The sequence below is a fragment of the Anomaloglossus baeobatrachus genome, chromosome 6 (assembly GCF_048569485.1).
Source record: "Anomaloglossus baeobatrachus isolate aAnoBae1 chromosome 6, aAnoBae1.hap1, whole genome shotgun sequence".
NCBI classification, from domain to species: Eukaryota; Metazoa; Chordata; class Amphibia; order Anura; family Aromobatidae; genus Anomaloglossus; species Anomaloglossus baeobatrachus.
In genome coordinates, this window is record NC_134358.1 from 536379923 (window position 1) to 536399344 (window position 19422).

At 51.2% G+C, this 19422-nt stretch overlaps 1 protein-coding gene across 1 annotated transcript in view; it reads right to left on the reverse strand.

The window, feature by feature from the left end:
• MALRD1 (MAM and LDL receptor class A domain containing 1) overlaps positions 1 to 19422 on the reverse strand; it is a 746310-nt gene that overhangs the window by 573339 nt on the left and 153549 nt on the right. Inside the window, exon 5 of the mRNA XM_075315583.1 lies at positions 11276 to 11369. Coding sequence (XP_075171698.1) covers positions 11276 to 11369 — 94 coding nt within the window. The remainder of the gene's footprint in view (positions 1 to 11275; positions 11370 to 19422) is intronic.

The window sequence follows — 19422 nt, forward strand, 5'->3', positions numbered from 1 at the left end:
ACATAACCGGGATGGGACGGGACCGGGTCCTTCTTGCTTTACCACCCAAACAAACCTAACCCTGATGCCACCACTAAAACACAGGTTGGCATCCCTTACCCCAGGCCAGGTTAAGTCTGGGTGTTGCCCAAATGGGCCAGGTAAAAAGTTCCTTACCCGACAGTCCTTTACAGGGACCCCACGTCCAGGGGACCCCTGTCCCGGAGGATAGTCACCGGTCCCACTGGTGACTGGGCCTCGGCCTACTCTACCACAGGCCCATCCTCCAATTAGCCTCTCCGGAGACTGCTGTAAAGTGTGAAGGGAGGTCCGGGATTATTTACAAGGCCCAATAGTTTATGGGTTGGCCTGCAAGTTCTCAGCCATTGTCTTTGGTTTTAACTTTGAATGGGCAAACTGACAATCCCAACGGGGAAAACTAAACTGTGGGTAGCCGGGAACCGCTACCTAATTTTCATCTTTGGAGCTTGATGGCGGTGGAGAGGGATGGGCACACCTCTGGGTGTTTCTGCTCACCATCCTCTTGACGTCGCGGGCAAACCACCACCTCTCCCCGCAGTGCCGGATGTAAGTCACCAATTCTCCGGGTTCCAGGTCCCAGTCCGGATGGCCAATGGGCAGGTGAGGGGCCACGTCCCTCCGGGACACAAAGATCTCTGCATCCAGGCCCGGCTCGAAGATGAACCCCCATCTCCTTTGGGGGTTGAAGTGCCGGACCTGGCCTTCGTACGTCAGGCCCCTCACCCGGAAGGTGGCGTTGCGGAGGTTATCCTTCTCTGAATAGGTCTGGGACAGCAACTGCGCTTTCCTCTTCTCGCGGGTGGTGATCTCCCTTCCTATCTGGCACCGCTGCCGCTCCCAATATGGAGCATCTGTGCCTTGCTCCAGCTCATCCTGCGCGGGGTCTAGGCCCAGCCGGAGCCCCTTTGTGCCGGCTACAACCGGCATCTCTGGCAGTGAAGGGCCCCGCTGTGTCGTGGCCTGCTTGGCTGCCTCACAGCTGCAGCCCCACGGAGCCTCAGCCGAGGCCAGGAATCGGGGAGCGGTCAGCGTTGCCCGCTCTGTCAGCTTCTGGGCGGGAGCCACCTCCGCTTTGGCCGGGCGGACTACCGGGGCTGTTGTTGTCTCCGGCGCTGCATCCTCCGGGACTATAGTCGGGCTTTGGACCAGACGGGTCACCTTGGCACGGGTCTGGCATGGAGCCGAGATGGGTGCCGGGGCGATGGTGGGCTCATTGCAGGCGGCTCCCACTTGCAGGTCCTCGCGGGCTGGTGGGACGGGTACCGCTGCCGGTGCTGGTGGCAGCGGACGGAGCGGGGAGTCAGCGGCAGATGCGCACGGTGAGGGAGGCAGCGTGGCAGGCAGGGGCAGACCGGGCCCCGCAGCCTGGCCGGCCGGTACCTGAGGGACATAGGAGCGTGGGTCGCTTACCCACTCCTCCGAGGTTGCCTCCTCTTCACGAGCCCGCACTGCTGCAGCCAGCTCTTCCATCTCGACCATCCACCGCTCCAAAATGAAGCGCACCTGTGCCTGGATCCTCGCCGTCTGGGCTTCTACCCATGCCGCGGTCCCGGGCACGCGCTCCTGCGCTCCGGGCTTGCCAGTCGGGTCGGCCATGTTTTTTTTATGGCGTCCAGGAACAAGAAGGGTGCAGGGTCCTGGAGTCCCTGCCCATTATCTGCTCGGTCACATGCTGCAGAATCTTTGCCCGCCCCCCTTGGTCTTTTGCTGGCACTCCTCTTTCGGGCCTGCTAGTTTTGTTTTGAGACTTCCAGCCTCGCTTTTCGGCCGTGCTTTTCGGCCGTGTTCCTAGGGGGCGGGGCTTCATCTTTCACGCTCTTTTCATGAGGATGAAGACACTGGGCTGAAGTTTTTTGCGCCAAAATGGCGACCAAAATGGCGACTTCTGGAAAATTTGCAACGGATCACCGCTGACTGTCCAATACAAGGTGCACTTCCACAAGGTAAGTGGATGGGTAAGTATCCTGTTCGTGACGCCAAGTTTTCGAGGTGTGCCGCCCCATGCCAGCAGCCAGCGCTGCTCGAGTCCGGACCTTCAGGGGTGGTGGCTCGAGGGTCTCCGGACCCGGGGGCCTCGCGGACATGCCGAGTGAAAAGGGGGTTGGACGTATATGTACATATTGAGTTAGTGACGCCACCCACGGTGTGTGGTGAGGTAGGACACCACCGCTGCTATTGCGGGACACTCGGGGGAGATGTTGTGCAGCAAGCTGTTAACCGCTCCGTGGGCAGGGATAGTGGCCCCGGGACCCGATGGCTCCAATGCAGGGGGAAATGACGACCGCAGGGGTGTTGGTGTACTCACTGTTGGAAACAAACACACGAGTCTCTGGTAAACCAAGGTGATGGTGGCCGGTGCCACGGCCGGCTGTATTCAGGGTCCCCCACCCGGCTGGTGGTCTCTATCCTTTTCCTGCACTGTTTACTTAGCAAAAGACTTCCCAGTGTAAAATGTAGGAGTCCGCTCCCGGCTGGATGTGGCCTAAGGAGCCATGCCCGCAGACGCTGGCCCGTGGGATCTATGGGCCTTGGCGGTGACCTCTTATCCCGAATCAGTGGGCTGTTGTCTTCTATGAGGGACTTTGGGTGGGACAGAACCTCTAGTCTTGGCCTCAATTGGTTAATTACCCAGCTCCAGTCGATTCTGGTTTCTGGCTTCAGGGTCTGAGTACCCCCTTTGTGCTACGGTTTCCGGGTTGGTTCCCCGTGTCGGTACCGGCGGACTACAACCCTAGCCCAGTCCACCTCGGTTCCACCAAGCTGTCTTCCCGTCTCCTGCTGACGGAGACCACCGTCTGCCTCCTAGCCAGTGGCACCAGGGCTCCAACCCTGGCGCCGTTCAACTTGAACTCTCTCTCTCCTGCTGGGACTACACCTAGCCCCAGCTCCTTTCAACTTGAACTTCCAAGCTAAACTGTTTGTTTTCCCACCCTGGGCTGTCTAAACCCCTGGGTGGGTGTGCACCAACCACCTGGCCACGCCTACTGGTGTGTCTATCTGTCACTAAGGTGGTGACTAGGGTTTACTGGTTGGCTGAATGTTTCCTTAAGTGTGGGAAGATGTTATGCAGGGGCCTATTTGTGACTACCTGGATTCTCCAGGGTGTCACACATGTAATTAGCAGGGTTTACTCAATACCAGGTAAACCCCCAGAAGATGTAACAACACACAGGAAACACAGGAAGGTCCCTGCCACTAGGGAGAGGGGTGAGGGACACCTCCTGAACTCACCTCAAGCTGATACCTGAGCTCCCTAGCTTCCCTATACTGGTTCTTGCAACCTGTCACCGAGCCAGGTACCTTAGGCCATCAGGTACACTCACCCTGGCTAGTGAGCAGGACAATGAGATCACTAGACTTGCCACTACAATATAGAAACACAAGGAAAGGAATACAAACAGGGGAAATAGACATGCAAAGGAAAAACACTTCAGTGCAGCAATCACCACCGCTGCACATGACATGACAAATGTCTTCCAGAGCAGGCTCCAAAGTGGACCACATAGAAATGAGGGATTCAGTTTCTATCACAGGCATCATGTGATCAGATCACATGACTTAAATAGGGAAGGGGAGTGATCCCAAAGAAGTCCAGGGAAAGAAAATTCCAGTGTTTTGTGGAGAACAGGGGTATATTACAATAGAAAATTTATTAAATCATTTAAAAATCCAGTGAAAAAACACATCCGAAGGTGCACAGAGAAACAAAGGCACAGGACTACTTCCTACATGTTTCAACCTATGTGGTATTAATCATGGAATGCCAATGATCAAAAAGAGCCGCACCTGAGATTGGAAGCTACAGCCAGCAGCCAGGCAGGAAAAAGTGCTTAACCCTTACAGCATCAAAAGCAAGGATATGTTATCAAATAACAGTAGTGAACCTGCCAGCAGTGAGTGATGTAACATCTGAATCCCAGCCAGTCAGAAGTTACAATCTCAAGATGGCGGGAATAAAGCTATGCCAAAAACGTAAAGATGCCAGATGGTGAGTGTAAAGGCTGCTTTACACGCAGCGACATCACTAGCGATATCGCTTGTGAAAGCACCCGCCCCTGTCGTATGTGCGTCATGGGCAAATCGTTGCCCGTGGCGCACAATATCGTTAGTCCCCGTAACACATACTTACCTGCCTAGCGACGTCGCTGTGGCCGGTGAACAGCCTCTTTTCTAAGGGGGCGGTTCGTGCGGCATCACAGCGATGTCACAAGGCAGCCGTCCAATAGAAGCGGAGGGGCGGAGAGCAGCCAAAAGAAAGTGACGCCCACCTTGTTGCTGACGGCCGCAGGTAAGGTGTTGTTCGTCGTTCCTGGGGTGTCACACGTAGCGATGTGTGCTGCCTCAGGAACGACGAACAACCTGCGTCCTGCACCATCAACGATATTTGGGATTAGAACGACGTGTCAACGATCAACGATAAGGTGAGTATTTTTGATCATTAGCGGTCGTTCATACGTTTCACACGCAACGACGTCGCTAACGAGGCCGGATGTGCGTCACAAATTCCGTGACCCCAACGACATCTCGTTAGCGATGTTGTTGTGTGTAAAGCCCCCTTAAGACGGGCAGGGAACTTAGATTTAAAGCACCACTCCAGAGGTGAAAAACAATTGCCGGAGTGCTGCTTTATGCTTTTCAACAGATTGCAACCGATCACTGAAAGCTTTGTGATCAGCTTATTGTAAGGATGAGTGGGAAATGTCCAATGCAGAAATCTTTTTTTATTAAAGGTGGAAAATGCAATTTATCCTTCTTGAGACTGTCACTTTAATTTACTCCATTTTCATAAATACAATTTCTTTTCCATTTTTGACCCTTTCTACCATTAGAAATTAGTTAACTTCTCTATTTCATAACTTTTCACCAACATAACTCTGCTAAATGGTCTAATTGAAATGTAGGATTTTGGAATAATAGAACATTAGCAGGTTTTTTTTTTGTTTTTTTGGAGTTGTTTTTTTGCACGACAGCATCAAATGTACCAATTTCTGAAAAATAAAATATATTAAAACATTTTTCAGAGCTGAATACTTTTTTGGCAGCCGATGACTGTAAAAACTGCGCTTCAATATTTTCTGAGATCGAGAGCACAAGGGAAATTTATTTTTGGTTAGAAAAGAACATAAGGAAAGTGTGAGATCAATATATCTCCTTCCCTCAGCTAAAACAACAACATATCTTTTGTAGGGTTTAAGAATTAGTTTTGTAGCATTAAGTATGATATAACATAGAAACAATGAAAAAAGGAGTGAAGTGATTTATTTGATATTTTTTTTTTATTTGTCCTTATCAGTATCATCATATATCATATATAGTCCGTATTAAAAAAAAATGTTCACACTGGACAAAAAGATTAGCATTCACACTTACTATTCTTTCTAAAAATGCTTTTCAGAAGTCTCATTATCTTTACAGACATGATTACAATGCACGATAACACCCTTGTAACAAAACAATGTCAGTGGCAAGCTGAAATCTTTTAAAATGGCTTTCACGTACGGGTTATTCGCAAGCCACTGCATTTGGTAGTCCCAGAGGAATTCTGGCCTTTATTCTTTAAAGGGAATCTGTCAGCATTTTTTTGCTACCTCATCTAAGAGCATAGAGAAACCGGAGGAGGGAAGAACAAAACCAAGGAAGAGGGTAATAGTGAAATATAAATACAGTTAGGTCCAGAAATATTTGGACAGTGACACAAGTTTTGTTATTTTAGCTGTTTACAAAAACATGCTCAGAAATACAATTATATATATAATATGGGCTGAAAGTGCACACTCCCAGCTGCAATATGAGATTTTTCACATCCAAATCGGAGAAAGGGTTTAGGAATCATAGCTCTGTAATGCATAGCCTCCTCTTTTTAAAGGGACCAAAAGTAATTGGACAAGGGACTCTAAGGGCTGCAATTAACTCTGAAGGCGTTTCCCTCGTTAACCTGTAATCAATGAAGTAGTTAAAAGGTCTGGGGTTGATTACAGGTGTGTGGTTTTGCATTTGGAAGCTGTTGCTGTGACCAGACAACATGCGGTCTAAGGAACTCTCAATTGAGGTGAAGCAGAACATCCTGAGGCTGAAAAAAAAGAAAAAATCCATCAAAGAGATAGCAGACATGCTTGGAGTAGCAAAATCAACAATCGGGTACATTCTGAGAAAAAAGGAATTGACTGGTGAGCTTGGGAACTCGAAAAGGCCTGGACGTCCACGGATGACAACAGTGGTGGATGATCGCCGCATACTTTCTTTGGTGAAGAAGAACCCGTTCACAACATCAACTGAAGTCCAGAACACTCTCAGTGAAGTAGGTGTATCTGTCTCTAAGTCAACAGTAAAGAGAAGACTCCATGAAAGTAAATACAAAGGGTTCACATCTAGATGCAAACCATTCATCAATTCCAAAAATAGACAGGCCAGAGTTAAATTTGCTGAAAAACACCTCATGAAGCCAGCTCAGTTCTGGAAAAGTATTCTATGGACAGATGAGACAAAGATCAACCTGTACCAGAATGATGGGAAGAAAAAAGTTTGGAGAAGAAAGGGAACGGGACATGATCCAAGACACACCACATCCTCTGTAAAACATGGTGGAGGCAACGTGATGGCATGGGCATGCATGGCTTTCAATGGCACTGGGTCACTTGTGTTTATTGATGACATAAGAGCAGACAAGAGTAGCCGGACGAATTCTGAAGTGTACCGGGATATACTTTCAGCTCAGATTCAGCCAAATGCCGCAAAGTTGATCGGACGGCGCTTCATAGTACAGATGGACAATGACCCCAAGCATACAGCCAAAGCTACCCAGGAGTTCATGAGTGCAAAAAAGTGGAACATTCTGCAATGGCCAAGTCAATCACCAGATCTTAACCCAATTGAGCATGCATTTCACTTGCTCAAATCCAGACTTAAGACGGAAAGACCCACAAACAAGCAAGACCTGAAGGCTGCGGCTGTAAAGGCCTGGCAAAGCATTAAGAAGGAGCAAACCCAGCGTTTGGTGATGTCCATGGGTTCCAGACTTAAGGCAGTGATTGCCTCCAAAGGATTCGCAACAAAATATTGAAAATAAAAATATTTTGTTTGGGTTTGGTTTATTTGTCCAATTACTTTTGACCTCCTAAAATGTGGAGTGTTTGTAAAGAAATGTGTACAATTCCTACAATTTCTATCAGATATTTTTGTTCAAACCTTCAAATTAACCGTTACAATCTGCACTTGAATTCTGTTGTAGAGGTTTCATTTCAAATCCAATGTGGTGGCATGCAGAGCCCAACTCGCGAAAATTGTGTCACTGTCCAAATATTTCTGGACCTAACTGTACTTTATTTAATACAGTGCAAAAATATCCATAAAAGCATAAAAGGTCAAAAAAGCAAGAGAATGGGGAAAAGGTTCAAAAGATGGGCTGCACAAATTGACAGTAGCAATGAAAGGACCCCCCTCCTGCACAGAGCGACCCACCGTAGTGGAGATGCAAAAATAAGGGGGGAGAGATGAAAGGCAAACCTGATAAGATGTAAAGGTGGTGTGCTGAGAAAACATATACGTTTTAATCTAGCAGTGACTGCAATAACAAAGTGCATGGACTGGAGATCTGATATACCACAATACAATGCAGAAAAGTGTTTATTTAGTGGTTAGATGACCAGTCCATGCACCAGGATATACAGTAAAGGTATAAAAACTGTGCATATAGGCAAGATGTATTGCCTATACGTGCACTGTCACTGCAGGAAAGTTTAGAATAAATGAAAAAACTAAGGTTCAATTTGCATGAGTGAGGAACATGAAGTCCAAAAGTTACCTATTTGGAGATGATGGGTCGCAAGGAGCAGGAGAAGGGTCCCCCCTACGATCGTTTCGCTATAAGAGCGCTTTTTCCAGGGGCAGTACTGCCCCTGGAAAAAGCGCTCCTATAGGTACTGCCCCTGGAAAAAGCGCTCCTATAGTGAAACGATCATTGGGGGGACCCTTCTGCTCCTTGCGACCCATCATCTCCAAATAGGTAACTTTTGGACTTCATGTTCCTCACTCATGCAAATTGAACCTTAGTTTTTTCATTTATTCTAAACTTTCCTGCAGTGACAGTGCACGTATAGGCAATACATCTTGCCTATATGCACAGTTTTTATACCTTTACTGTATATCCTGGTGCATGGACTGGTCATCTAACCACTAAATAAAGAAACACTTTTCTGCATTGTATTGTGGTATATCAGATCTCCAGTCCATGCACTTTGTTATTGCAGTCACTGCTAGATTAAAACGTATATGTTTTCTCAGCACACCACCTTTACATCTTATCAGGTTTGCCTTTCATCTCTCCCCCCTTATTTTTGCATCTCCACTACAGTGGGTCGCTCTGTGCAGGAGGGGGGTCCTTTCATTGCTACTGTCAATTTGTGCAGCCCATCTTTTGAACCTTTACCCCATTCTCTTGCTTTTTTGACCTTTTATGCTTTTATGGATATTTTTGCACTATAGTAAATAAAGTATTTATATTTCACTATTACTCTCTTCCTTGGTTTTGTTCTTCCCTCCTCCGGTTTCTCTATGTTATCTAAAGAATATACCCACCGAGGGATCACTATTTAGTGATTCGCCAGCTTTTCCTTGTGTCTCAACTAAGAGCAGCATAATGTAGGAAAAGAGATCCTGAATCCACTGATATATCACTTAGTTTACTGGGTGCAGCTGTTCTGACACAATCAGAATTTTTAACTTTAGCAATGCAGCAGAGCTGAGAGAGCTGTCCCCGCCCACACCAGGCTCTCTATAGAGATTCTAGACTGGCAGTGAGATGTTAATCAGATGAGGTGTTGTACCAGACTGCCATGCTCATGACAATATAGTCCGAGCAATAATAAGTCCTGCTGTTTAATCCCTTCACACCAAGGACTTACTGGTACGTCCTTGGCCGTGTCTGTCCCGTTGTCGCTGACTAACTTCTGAATGTCCTTTTTAAAATGTGGAGCCCAAAACTGGATCCCATATTCCAGATGTGGCCTTACAAGTGATTTATAGAGGGGTAACAATACGTTGGGATCACGGGATCTAATCTCTCTTTTTATACACCCTAAAATCTTGTTTGATTTTGCAGCTGTATTTGTCCTTGTTGAACATTTCTAAACAATGATATAAAGAACAACATAAATTGAAGTACCACTGTTTCAGTGCTGGAGTGGTGCTTTACACCTAAGACCCCTGTCTGATACTCACCCTCTGGTGTCTTCATCTGTTTCCAGCACCACTCCGGTCGGTCTACAATGATTTGTGACCTGCTGGCATCTCCAGTGTTTCATTTTGCGTGCCAGAGGTCACAACTCCATACAAGTCTTTGAGAGCCTCGTTCTGGCTCTCATAAACTTGTAATGAGATTGTGACATAACTTCTGACTTCCAGCCAGTCAGAAGTTACAGTCACAAGATGGCGCCATGAGATTGGAAAAATCGCCAAAAAAATATGAAGAAGATGTAGCACCCAGTAATATGGGGTACTCGGTTCCGGGTAGAGTCTCTATTGGGAATGTCACAGTGGTGGCCGTTACCCGGATCTGTGCCCTGGGCCCTTTTTGTATTGGGGATATTTGCAGGGGATTATTGGATAAAGTTTATACGTGACACCACTTGTGGTGTTGCGGCTAAGTGTAGGGGGCCGCCGCTACAGAATGTCTCTACTGGGGCTGATGGTATGTGCAGCTAGTATGGTAATCCCTCCGCAACTAGGGTATTGCCCCAGCAGGTGTATGGTGCAGTGGGCGTCAGAAGAAGGAGTCCAGACAGGTATTCAGTGCAACTGGTTTACTCACTTTAGGTGTTAACTGGTTGCCCGAGGCCGGCTGGTTTCGCCTCCAGGTCCCCTTCGTCCCAGTGCCAGTCTGGTGTTCTGGTACCTTCTTCCCCTGCACCTGTCTCTGGTAAGTAGGTCCCTGTGGTATGAAACACTGGAGGTCCCCGGTCTGGGGTTTTTCCACTTCTGTCCGTCTGACGGTAGCGTGAACCCTGTTGGGTTTGAGTCTCTGGTCCTGTCCCCGATTCTCCCTTTGCTACTGAGTCTTTGGATTCTTTAGGGTCAGCAAGGTCCTTGATGGTCCCCTTTGCTGTGCAGGTGTTAACAGTTCGGCTTGAAGCTCTTTCCTGTCCTAGGGTCTTGTACCCCGTCGGTGCATAGTTCTGGGAGTACTCCACCATACTCCACCGGCAACCACCTCTCCTGGGTACCAGGTCACCGTTAACCCGAGTCAGGGAGTCCCTTTACTTCCACCTTCACACCTCAGCTGTCAACTCTACACTCACTTTCTCCACAGTCAGCCACTCCCACCTGGTCAACTAGTGGACTGGAGTGGCTCCACCTCTAGGCGGCCATCCATTGGTCCCACCCTAGCTGGGTACCATTGTATGGGGGATTTGTTGGGGAAAACTGGGATTACCTGGGTTTTTGGTGTTACTGGCACTGGGGTTCTGGGTCCCTAAGGGGGTAGGCCCTGCATCCTGGTGGGGATACAGAACCTTGCAGCAGGCTGATGGCTTCAGGGGCGCTACAAAGACACCAGAGGGTGAGTATATGGCCAGGGAACTTACATTTAAGGCTAAGTTCACATTTCCGCTAAAATGTATCAGTCGAAATCCGCTGCTAAGGTAAACAACGGAATCCGTTTAGCGGATTCCGTTGTGTCCCATAGACTTGCATTAGTGGCGGATTGCGACTGATGACCCTGCGTTGCGTCCGCTGCGTTGCGGTCCGTCGTTTTTTGACTGACCGCCGGGCAGGGAGCAACGCAGAATGTAACGTTTTTCGGGCCGTTGAAAACAACGCACCGCGCAGGAATCTGTCGCCATCCGTCACACATGCAATGTATGTCTATGGTGCTGGATTCCGTCGTAATCCGTCTTACGACGGAATGCAGCGCTGGATTCCGTCATGCTCTACTGAGCATGCCCAGCATGTTTGGCTCGCCCACTGGGCTGTCCCAAACACAAACGGATCATGACTGATCCGTCAAAAAACAGACGCACAGCGGATGTAACGGACGCAGCGGATCCGTTTTTTCACAGGATTCCTGTGAAAGGAATCCTGTGAAAAACACATCAGTTGCATCAGTTGACATCTAAAAAACAACTGATCCGTTGCTGACGGACCTGACGGATTGAAAACAACGGAAGTGTGAACTTAGCCTAAAGCATCACTACAGCTGTGAAAAAAAAATAACACTGGAGTGGTACTTTAACATTACTAAATAAAGAAATACTGTACATACCATTAGCTGGTTTACATCCTTCACCGAAAGAAATGTCATCAATTGCAACAGACTCAGATGTGCCATTACCCAACGTCACAGCTTTGATGATGATCTGAAAATATAAAAAATATTATTATTAATACTAAAAAATTATTCAATGTCAATGATCTCATGTGATAGATAATTTGATAACAAGTCAGTCTTTTTAATTATGTTGACCTACCGATGAAAAATAACTCCAAAGTGCAGATTTGTAGGTGTTTCTATTTTGCCTAATTTCCTGCCAGTTACTTATTGCGAAATGCAATCGATCACATGAAGTGGAGTGGGTCTTTGAGTACCGCTCCTGATTATCTGTCTCTTAGGGGTACTTTGCACGCTGCGACATCGCTAGCCGATTGTAGCGATGCCGAGCGCGATAGTCCCCGCCCCCGTCGCACATGCGATATCTTGTGATAGCTGCCGTAGCGAACATTATCGCTACGGCAGCATCACACGCACTTACCTGTCCTGCAACGTCGCTCTGGCCGGCGACCCGCCTCCTTCCTAAGGGGGCGGGTCGTGCGGCGTCACAGCGACATCACACGGCAGGCGGCCAATAGAAGCGGAGGGGCGGAGATGAGCGGGACGTAAACATCCCACCGACCTCCTTCCTTCCGCATAGCCAGTGGAGGCAGATTAGGAGAAGTTCCTCGCTCCTGCGGCTTCACACACAGCAATGTGTGCTGCCGCAGGAACGAGGAACAACATCGTAACATTGGTCTTTCCGAAATTATGGAAATGACCGACGCTACACAGATCACTGATTTACGACGCTTTTGCGATCGTAAATCGGCGCACCTAGGCTTTACACGTTGCGACATAGTTACCGGCGCCGGATGTGCGTCACTTTCGATTTGACCCCGACGATATCGCAGTAGCGATGTCGCAACGTGCAAAGTACCCCTCAGGCCTCTTTCACTCGTCCGTGTCTCTGGTATGTGTTTGGCAGTTTTCTCACGTGCCGGAGACACGTACACACATAGACCTATGTATTTCTATGGTTTTGGACACACGTAAGTATTTTCGCATGGAGCGTGTGTCCATTCCGTACTTGCGTGTGTCCATGTGTTTCTCACGCTGACATGTCCGTTTTTATCCGACATCACGGTTGTCACACGGAACGCAAACGGGTTACATATAATGCAAACGGACCACACGGATGTGTTCCGTGTGACACACACCGGAGAAAAGACGTGTCTGTGAGAAAAAAAAAAACATTACTCACCTTCTCCAGCCCTGGAGTCTCTGCCGCTGCTGCCACTTGCTTCCGACCGCCGCTCATTATGCTCATTTAATATTCACTTCACTGTGGCCGGAAGCAGCAGCAGCGGGGAGTCGGCAGGACCGGAGGCCGAATATCAGCACCACGGACAGCGACGCCAGGGACAGGTGAGCAGAAAGTTCCCGTTCTCCGAGTGTTGTCACGGATAACACACGGAGAACACACGTGTGCCATAAACACGGCTCACCAAGTGCAATACGCATCTTTGACACGTCCGTGAAACATGTGCGTGATTTTCACGGACGTGTAAAAGAGGCCTTAAGCTGCAGAAAAGATGGTTTTCCATTCAGGACAGGAAAGTCATTGAACAATGCCAGGTAGATTACATGCTGGAAAGTAGAGTTAAAAAAAACAAAACAAAAAAAAACAAGGCCCTGCACCTATTGTGCTGGCAGAATGGTGATGAAGTGGAACCCCCTTTCAAAAAGAATGGATGAAAAATTGCAGAGTATGACACGCAGGACAGCTCTTGGACATATTAAACTAGTATATGTGCCAAAAGTATTTTTACCTTGTAGGGAATGAGATCAGTAAGCCTTGCTTTTCTACAGGCTTTGTGTTAAAGGGGGATAAGTTATATGGTACAAAGGTAACATTTACACCCAAGTTCTGGAACCTTTTTGCCACACAAAAAGTTACCAATATAAATGGCCGATAGTAGTTGAGATACTGTGACAGATCTTGCATTGGAGCCCAAGACCTTTAAAGATAACCTGACAGCAGTTTTTTGTTCTGTATTCTGAGGGCAGCAAGATGTAGGGGCAGAGACCCTGATTACAGCAATGTGTACTTTATTAGATTTTGTGCTGTTATTTCAATGCAATCGGTGTTTTATCTGTATGAGATTATCACTGCCGGACAACCTGCTCACTTGTCTGTCCACGCCCCCAGCACTGATTAGCAGCTTATTGTTTGAATATACAATGTACATAAAAAGCAGCTAATCAGGGGTGTGGGAGGAGTTAGCTTTCTGAGCCCTACTGCATTTACTGCAGAGAAAACACTGATTCCATCACAACTGCTGTCCCAGTAAACTGACACATCACTTTTTACACCTCGATAGGGACCTGCAGACAGGGTCTGTGATTAGTTGCAGTCAGATGCTGTCACACAGGCTGGAGACGTGTCTGACTGCAACCAATCACAGATGCCAGGAATGTCGGTGGGTGGGGGAAGCAGTGAATATGGAAGAACAATAATGAGGGGCCCCGAAAAAAAAAATGAGTGGCCTGGAAGCAGCTACTGCCCCGCCGAAGACTTGGTAACTATGAAGTGCCTGTTACAATTCCCCTATCCCTTCTACCACCATTTTTTATGCGCTAGATTCTGGTCACCATAGACTTATATGGGGATCGACCTCTGGTACGCAGCCAGGGATCGGCCGCCACTGCGAGTGCTGTCCTTTGGGGCGGATGCTATCACAGCCGGGAGGATTCAGTGTGAAACCCCGCAAAGCTGCATTACCTTCAGGGACTCCACGTGGAGGGATCCTCTGGTCACAGGTAGGGTCAGGTTGACTTCTATGGGAAATGATTTGTGAGGCCACTCTCGATATTGCGGTCAGGGGGACCGCCACTGCAGATTGGGTAGCACCTGGGGCTGATGGTAGGTGCAGTTAGGTGGTGTAGCCCCCCCGAGAGTGGGGCTGGCCCCAGGGCCCAGTGTAGGAGTGTAGTGCAGCAGGTCGCAGAGTAACTCAGTCTCAGTCCAGAGATGTCTTTCAGGGTTTTTTCTCACATTAGATGGCAGGGTGAGTAACCCAGGCGTAGCAGTGATGTACAAAGTAGGGAACCAGGCTCCTTCAGGCTGACTTGTGAGGGTGACTACTGGCTCGCTTCCTAGCCCTCTGTTATTTCTGGTGACCCGGACTTGGAGTCCTACGAGGTCACCCAGGGAAGTTGCTGCTGCCTGTTCTCCCCTTTTTCGGCCCGTTTGCTTGTAGCCTGGACCAGGTCACTCCGGCTGCTTGTGTCGCGGGCGGGGAGGAGGGTGTCAGCACACCGCGCTCACCCCTTCTGCTCGGGTCCGGCTGCTCAGTGGTGGCTCGAGCCGTGGGCCGGATCCCGGGGGTTTCTCGAGCGGCGCTCCTCGCCCGTGAGTGAAAGGGGGGTTTGGGGTGTTGGGATAATGTCCGTGACGCCACCCACGGTTGTGGTGATTGGTAGCACCACCGCTGCTTAATACGGGGATCCCGGGGATGGTGATGTGGAGCAGCCAGGTGTTGTGTTGCCCCTCCGTAGGTAGGGGTTGGTGATCCCGGGGCCCGGTGATGGCTTGTGAGGTGCAGGGCCTAGTGGGCGCAGGGACGCGGGGGCAGCGCTGTGCCTTGCGGCACTGTGGTACTCACTCAGCCTGAGACGTGGACACAGTTTGTACGGTAAACCAAACGGCTGGTAGGACGGTCCCACAGACGGCTGCTTTGCTTTCCCGGTAGGTGACGGTGATGTCCCTCTTCCTTGCACCTGTATGTACGGTTGGTTGCGATGGGTCCCCACCGGTAACCCGCTCCCCGGCTTCAAGCTGGGCCGGAGGAGCACTACACTTTGCCCGCAGGCGCTGGCCCTCAGAGACTGGTGCCCTGGTGGTGGCGGTGCCTCTGTTGTACGGGTTGGGCTGTTGCCTTCAATCGGGACTTGGTTGTTGGGGGAATCTACGTCCCCTTCACTGACGGATTCTGCAAATTTGGCGACTCCTAGCCTTGCCGGGGTCCGAGAGGCCCCTGCCATGGTGCTGACTGTCTTTCGGAACACTGCTCCAGACCACCGGGCACACAGCCAACGGGGTCCTTCCAGGAACTTCCAAACGGTCCCCCTCCGGACAGTCACCGCCGTCGCTGACCTTGCTGATCTGGCCCTACACAAAGCTGGACCCTTCAGGCTTTCCTTCCTTCTTGTCACCTCACTTGCTTTCCTCCTTTTCCACTTCTCTTTCTTTTCTGTCACTTGGTTGTTTACTTTAGCCACCCTGGGCTACTCCTCCACTCCTTCTACTTCCTCCTCCAAACTCTATCTGCCTGGTACTTCCTGCCTCCAGAGCTGTGATCTCCTTGGTGGGCGGAGCCAACCGCCTGGCCCACCCCCAGGTGTGAATCATCAGCCTCTGGAGGAAGGCAACAAGGATTTCTGGTTCAGCTTAGGTGTGCCTACCTGGGATGTGGGGTGTGGTGGTGTGTGACCTGTGTCCCCTGGCTTGCCCAGGGCGACACATTCCCCCTTAGCAAAACGCAGACCGTCCGCGGGCTGCCGTCCTACACCGGTTTTATTTTCTGTAAAAAGGGGATAACAGGGTTAAACATAACATAACATTTTTAATAATCTTCCCTTACGGGAGGCACATTTACTTTAACGTTTCAACGGTTTACGGTTACGGTTTCCGCTCTCTCCCACCCAAGTAACCTGGCCCTGGTGCTGCCCCTAAAGCCCAGGCAGCACCCCTTGACCCACAGTCCAGTACACGGTACCCGAGCGGGATCTGTCCTTGCCCTCCAGAGGGTAGCCACCGGTTCCTTTGGTGGCTGGGCCCTAGCCTGCTCTGCTCAGGGCCCTCCCTCCAACCTGCCTCTCCGGAGGCGGCCTGCGGAAAACGGTAACGGTAAACAACATATTTACAAGCCACTAACGTCTGTGGTTGCCCTGCAAGTTCACGAGCTTGTCCATGGATAGTCCTCCATGCAAAAACAACTTTTTAAACGGTCCCCACGGGGACAACGGTGCCGGCTCCGGCCGGTTGCAAATCACACAGACAATCAGGTGAAACTTCGGTAATCATCTTCTTCTTATCATTTTCAACTTTTCAACACAAACAAGCAGGTGGTCCCAACGGGGACGGTGCTGCGGGCATCCATTGCCCTACTCCGGTTCCTCTAGTGCTAAGGCGGACCCATCCTCTGCCACCAACATCTCAAACATGCACTGACATGCCTGCTGTGACAGAGGTACCCGGTACCCATTTCCACCGGTACGCGGAGTATGATAAACCACAGGGTCCCCCACATAGTGGGAACGCTCAATTGCTCCTTCAGCCGCAACAGCGGGCCCGGAGCTGGGGCAGGAGTCGTCATTTCTTGTTTCTGCGTCAGGCGGGTTGCCGCCAGCTGCCGCAGCCTCCTGGTCTCCAGCATCCAACACTTCATCCCCATCTGCAGTAACATGGAGCAGCAGAGTAGGCGAGCTTATGTTGAGGCGCCCCATCAGTGACGGCAAGGGCGATGCATAGGCCGAGACTAGGCCGGGCCCCTCAGCCGCAGCGGCCGGTCCAGGTAGGACATAGGGACGTGGGTCACCAGTCGGTTCTACTACATCTATTCCCCTCTCGCCCATCGGGGCAGTTGTAATCAGCTCCTCCACCTCGTTGGTCCACTGCTTCAGCATCCGAAAGATCTGATCCTGCTGACGTTGGTGGAATTGTATCACCCGGGCCTTCATCCAAGCCACAGTCCCGGGCTCAGGGTCTGGCACAGTCTCTACTGGGACTTCAGGCACCACGCTGTTAAGGGGCCGTGGTTCTAGCGGTTCCCCTTGGTGCATTTCAGGGCCGTCCTGGACGTCTTCAGCCGGCTGGTCCGCCGGAGCGGCCGGGCAGGGTATCGCTACCGGTTGGGCAGGTAGCGGGCCTAATGGCGGGGCGGCAGCAACTATCGCGGGTAGCGGGGAGAGAGGCAGGGTGAGCGGGAGCCGGACGGGCCCCTCAGCCCCAACGGCCGATCCTTCAGGAATACAGGGGCGTGGGTCGCTTACCCGCTCCTCCAAATCCTCTTCTGCCTCGCGTCTCCACATAGCAGCCACTACGTCCGCCATGTCGGTCTCCCACTCCTCCAGGAGGAGTTGCATATGGGCCTGCAGACGGTTACTCAGCGGGACGGTCCGGTCCCTCAACCACGTCGCCGGGCGCGGGGGCTTCCTCGTTGGGAGTAGGGTGGTACATCTCGGCAATCGTGCCTTCCAGGAACCCAATATCGCTGCAGAGTCCTGGCGTTCCTGCTTTCAGAGCTGCAGCTACATGCGTCCAGCCGCCATCGCGTCCCCCTTAGCTCTTTTCGGCCCCTCCTCTCTCGGGGCGGGGTTTTGGCCTTCGCGCCTCTACTGCTCGAGAAGACGCTCGAGCGGGAACTTTTCGCGCCAAAGATGGCGGCTTCTGAAATTTTTCTGCCGGATACCTCCGGCGGTAACAAGGCGCACCTCTACCAGACGGCAGAGCGGTAAGATCCTGTTCGTGACGCCAAGTTGTCGCGGGCGGGGAGGAGGGTGTCAGCACACCGTGCTCACCCCTTCTGCTCGGGTCCGGCTGCTCAGTGGTGGCTCGAGCCGTGGGCCGGATCCCGGGGGTTTCTCGAGCGGTGCTCCTCGCCCGTGAGTGAAAGGGGGGTTTGGGGTGTTGGGATGTCCGTGACGCCACCCACGGTTGTGGTGATTGGTAGCACCACCGCTGCTTAATACGGGGATCCCGGGGATGGTGATGTGGAGCAGCCAGGTGTTGTGTTGCCCCTCCGTGGGTAGGGGTTGGTGATCCCGGGGCCCGGTGATGGCTTGTGAGGTGCAGGGCCTGGTGGGCGCAGGGACGCGGGGGCAGCGCTGTGCCTTGCGGCACTGTGGTACTCACTCAGCCTGAGACGTGGACACAGTTTGTACGGTAAACCAAACGGCTGGTAGGACGGTCCCACAGACGGCTGCTTTGCTTTCCCGGTAGGTGACGGTGATGTCCCTCTTCCTTGCACCTGTATGTACGGTTGGTTGCGATGGGTCCCCACCGGTAACCCGCTCCCCGGCTTCAAGCTGGGCCGGAGGAGCACTACACTTTGCCCGCAGACGCTGGCCCTCAGAGACTGGTGCCCTGGCGGTGGCGGTGCCTCTGTTGTACGGGTTGGGCTGTTGCCTTCAATCGGGACTTGGTTGTTGGGGGAATCTACGTCCCCTTCACTGACGGATTCGGCAAATTTGGCGACTCCTAGCCTTGCCGGGGTCCGAGAGGCCCCTGCCCTGGTGCTGACTGTCTTTCGGAACACTGCTCCAGACCACCGGGCACACAGCCAACGGGGTCCTTCCAGGAACTTCCAAACGGTCCCCCTCCGGACAGTCACCGCCGTCGCTGACCTTGCTGATCTGGCCCTACACAAAGCTGGACCCTTCAGGCTTTCCTTCCTTCTTGTCACCTCACTTGCTTTCCTCCTTTTCCACTTCTCTTTCTTTTCTGTCACTTGGTTGTTTACTTTAGCCACCCTGGGCTACTCCTCCACTCCTTCTACTTCCTCCTCCAAACTCTATCTGCCTGGTACTTCCTGCCTCCAGAGCTGTGATCTCCTTGGTGGGCGGAGCCAACCACCTGGCCCACCCCCAGGTGTGAATCATCAGCCTCTGGAGGAAGGCAACAAGGATTTCTGGTTCAGCTTAGGTGTGCCTACCTGGGATGTGGGGTGTGGTGGTGTGTGACCTGTGTCCCCTGGCTTGCCCAGGGCGACACATTTGCCTCCTGTGAACTATGGGCCCTCTCATTGCTATGTGGCTCCGGACTCTGTGGTGTTTCTGGTAAGGAGCATTAAGTGCCTCCCACCTGCAGGTATAGCAGGCCTAGTAAATAGGTTCCTGCTCTGGGTACCTGTAACCCGTGTGGGCAGGGTCCACGAGGCAGTCCCCTTAATCTACCACCTCTCAGCCCTCCTGGCCCTAGGTGATGTTTCAAGCGGCACTACCAGGTAGCCCTTTCTCCTCCGCCAGTAGCCACTGCTCCTGCGATGTCTGACCAGTGATAGCTTTCAGGGTTCCTCCTTGCGACTGCTCTCCCTCAGCTTCACTTCAGACGGACTCACTACTCCTCTCCCCACTGTGCCTGTCTATGTAACTTAGCA